The sequence below is a fragment of the Tarenaya hassleriana genome, unplaced genomic scaffold (assembly GCF_000463585.1).
Source record: "Tarenaya hassleriana unplaced genomic scaffold, ASM46358v1 Cleome7, whole genome shotgun sequence".
Taxonomy (NCBI): domain Eukaryota; kingdom Viridiplantae; phylum Streptophyta; class Magnoliopsida; order Brassicales; family Cleomaceae; genus Tarenaya; species Tarenaya hassleriana.
In genome coordinates, this window is record NW_010969548.1 from 144,013 (window position 1) to 146,959 (window position 2,947).

At 39.5% G+C, this 2,947-nt stretch overlaps 1 protein-coding gene across 1 annotated transcript in view; it reads right to left on the bottom strand.

Annotated features, from left to right (window-relative positions):
* Nucleotides 1-1,219: 1,219 nt before the first annotated feature.
* LOC104800437 (protein TSS) overlaps nt 1,220-2,947 on the bottom strand; it is an 11,439-nt gene continuing 9,711 nt past the window's right edge. The window contains exon 25 of the mRNA XM_010523231.1: nt 1,220-2,727. Within this exon, the coding sequence (XP_010521533.1) occupies nt 1,379-2,727 (1,349 nt within the window). The 3' untranslated portion in view covers nt 1,220-1,378. The remainder of the gene's footprint in view (nt 2,728-2,947) is intronic.

A 2,947-nucleotide genomic window follows, 5' to 3' on the forward strand; every position in this document is an offset into this window, starting at 1 on the left:
CAGCAGGAAACGGTACATTGTGAACTCACTTCCGTATGAATATCGTTCGGATTAAAAAAAATACCGTATTGTTCGGTTTTGTACGGTACGACTTTGAAAAATCGTACCAAAATATTTATTCTAAAGTATTATATAAACAATATATAAAAATAATAAAATATATTGTCAAAATAAGATTTATATTTTACTACTAAATTCTATGATTTTTATTTTTTAAAATTTATCTATAATAATTTTATTTATGATTGTCTAAAATATATAATTTTCTATAAAACAAAATAGATAAAAAATATAACTTTTATGTATTTTTTAATTTAATTTTTATTTAGTTTTTGTATTGTGTTTAATATTAGATTTGTAAATTTTTGTAGAAAATTGAAAGAGAAAAAAGCAAAAAGTAGATGAAAATAAAGATTAAGAAAAAAGTGTAACAAGAACTAATATTTAAAAAAAAATAAAAAAAAAAATAAAAAAAAAATGAGAGGAAAGGGGGCAAAACAAAAAATTAAATGGGTGTCTTTACTATTTTTAATCAAGATTTTATAACAATTATAGGTAAATAAATTATTTTAACTAAATATATGGGGTATGGGACCCACACCAATACATGTGGGTCCGTCCTTTCCCGTGTCATTGTTTAAGAATATGTATGTATGTATGCATGCATGCTTCAAGTTGGAATCGTTAATGAATGGAACTAACGTAACACTGATTTTATGCCATATTGAGATACCATTTTAGATACTTCGAAAATATTTAAACAATATATAAACTAGATATTTTACTTAGGCTAAATATTTGGAAAAAAAATATGCCAAGCAAGAAAATAAAAAAAAAAGCAAAAAATAATTGGTAAACTAAAGATAAAGCAGCGACAGAACAGTCCCCCACGCGCCTCGATCCGGGAATTTAGAAAAACAAGCAAAATCGGTGGACTATAGGGCGGGGAATTTAGGGCGGTGGCGTCCACGCGCCATTGGTGAGAGTGGGATATTTCATACCGAGCAAATCGATCTTTACGGATCCGCCGCTGCATCCGGAAGACTCGGGCGATTCTTCAGCTGTTCCGCCGTGAACGTTACGTCGTAGAATTCCGTCTCAAAGGTTGTAAAAGAGACTCCGACGTGAAACGGTGAGAACTAAACAATTAAGACATCCACTAAATCGATCGCATTGGGCTTTTGTTGAGCCCATAATCTGCCCTTGTTTGTTTCCTCCCTTTTCAATCTCAACCATTTTTATTCAACTATGAAAATATTTTGGACAGAGACATACCACACATGTACATGGATGGGACGCTCCACGTTCAACTGAAAAGACAATATAATAAATAACCTCGACGAAATCTCAAGCGGGTTTTAATAGAAAAAAAAGGGGATCATATACAAACAGGGGAGGGCTGATGGAAGAGGCCAGCCACGTCGTTTGCATTTGTTGCAAGTCTCTGCTTGTTCTTCCTCCGCCTTTCCACGACCACAAACCCATCGCCTCCTCCTCCTCCCTTCTGCTTCCTGTTCTCATCAGACTCCTCTTCTCTTCTGTGGACAATCTCCATTACAGAACTGTCATTTCCTCCTGAAGTTGAAGAATCTTCCGAGTTCTTGTTAAGGTTCTTTTCCTTACTCTGAAACTTCCTGGACGAAGCCACAACGTCCTTCTGGGTCGACTTTACTATGAAGCTAAGTAGTATCTGCTTAGCAATCTCTCTCTTCTCAGACTCTGTTGCAACCCTCTTCCTCTCGCTCCCTGCGTTTTCGCGTTTTTCGTTTTCTGCGTGTTGAGGGTTAGACTGCAGAGATCTCTTTGGGACAAATTCTGGTGCATGTGGGTTCATGGTCCTTGGCAGCTCCATTCCATTCGAGTCAGTGTACTTCACAAATCTATGCTTCCCATTGGAAGAGTGAGTTGCACTGTAATACAGAGGTTCCACTGGTTCTGCAAGTATGCTTTGGGCGAGATGGATGTCATAAAGGCTCGTCGCCATTTCCGAGTTAGGAGGGGAATGAACCTTGTGGAGACCTCCGGGTTTGTAAGGCTCCGCCTTAGCCGATAGCTTGCTCCTGCCACCGCTAATTCCAGATGCCCTTTCCTGACTACATGACCCGATATCCCCTTCAGACTCTGACGTAGATTTATCTGCTGAGTCAACGCTTCCTTGAGGTTCTCGTGTTTCACAGGCTATCTCTACTACTACAGTGTCAACCTTGCTTTCCTCTCCTGTTGATTCGCTTTGCATCCTGGATATCTGAGTTTCAGTTCCTTCCTCATTCAGTTCTAATTTTTCTAACATTGGCTTTAAAACTGTACCTGGTGGTGCCACAGCAACCTCTTTGTATGATAGAGACTTTGAGGCCATGGTAGTATTATTGGTAGAAGCAGCAGTGCTGAGGGAGAATCTATAATCAGAAGCCGTTACCTCTGGCTTCATTGAACTTTTCTCAACATTGACCTCCTGAACTTTCCCCGCCTTTGGAGAAGAGAACTGAGAGATGGAAGATCTGAGAGTTGGTTTCCGCAGGGGTGAGACAATACACTGCTGTTGGACATCCTGTCTCCCAATAAAATGAGGTTGTGCTCCCAGTTTCATAGAAACAGGCTGTCTTTTTCTGAATTTGCGGGCAACAGCATTTCCCGATCTCCCCTTTGAGTATGCCTCTTGCCACCCTTCATCTGAAGTTGATTCTTCCACAGTTTCGCTGGCAGCATTCAGCCCATACACAATATTGTCTTTCCCTGCTGTTGGACATCCTGTCTCCCAATAAAATGAGGTTGTGCTCCCAGTTTCATAGAAACAGGCTGTCTTTTTCTGAATTTGCGGGCAACAGCATTTCCCGATCTCCCCTTTGAGTATGCCTCTTGCCACCCTTCATCTGAAGTTGATTCTTCCACAGTTTCGCTGGCAGCATTCAGCCCATACACAATATTGTCTTTCCCTATTTCATCTGTA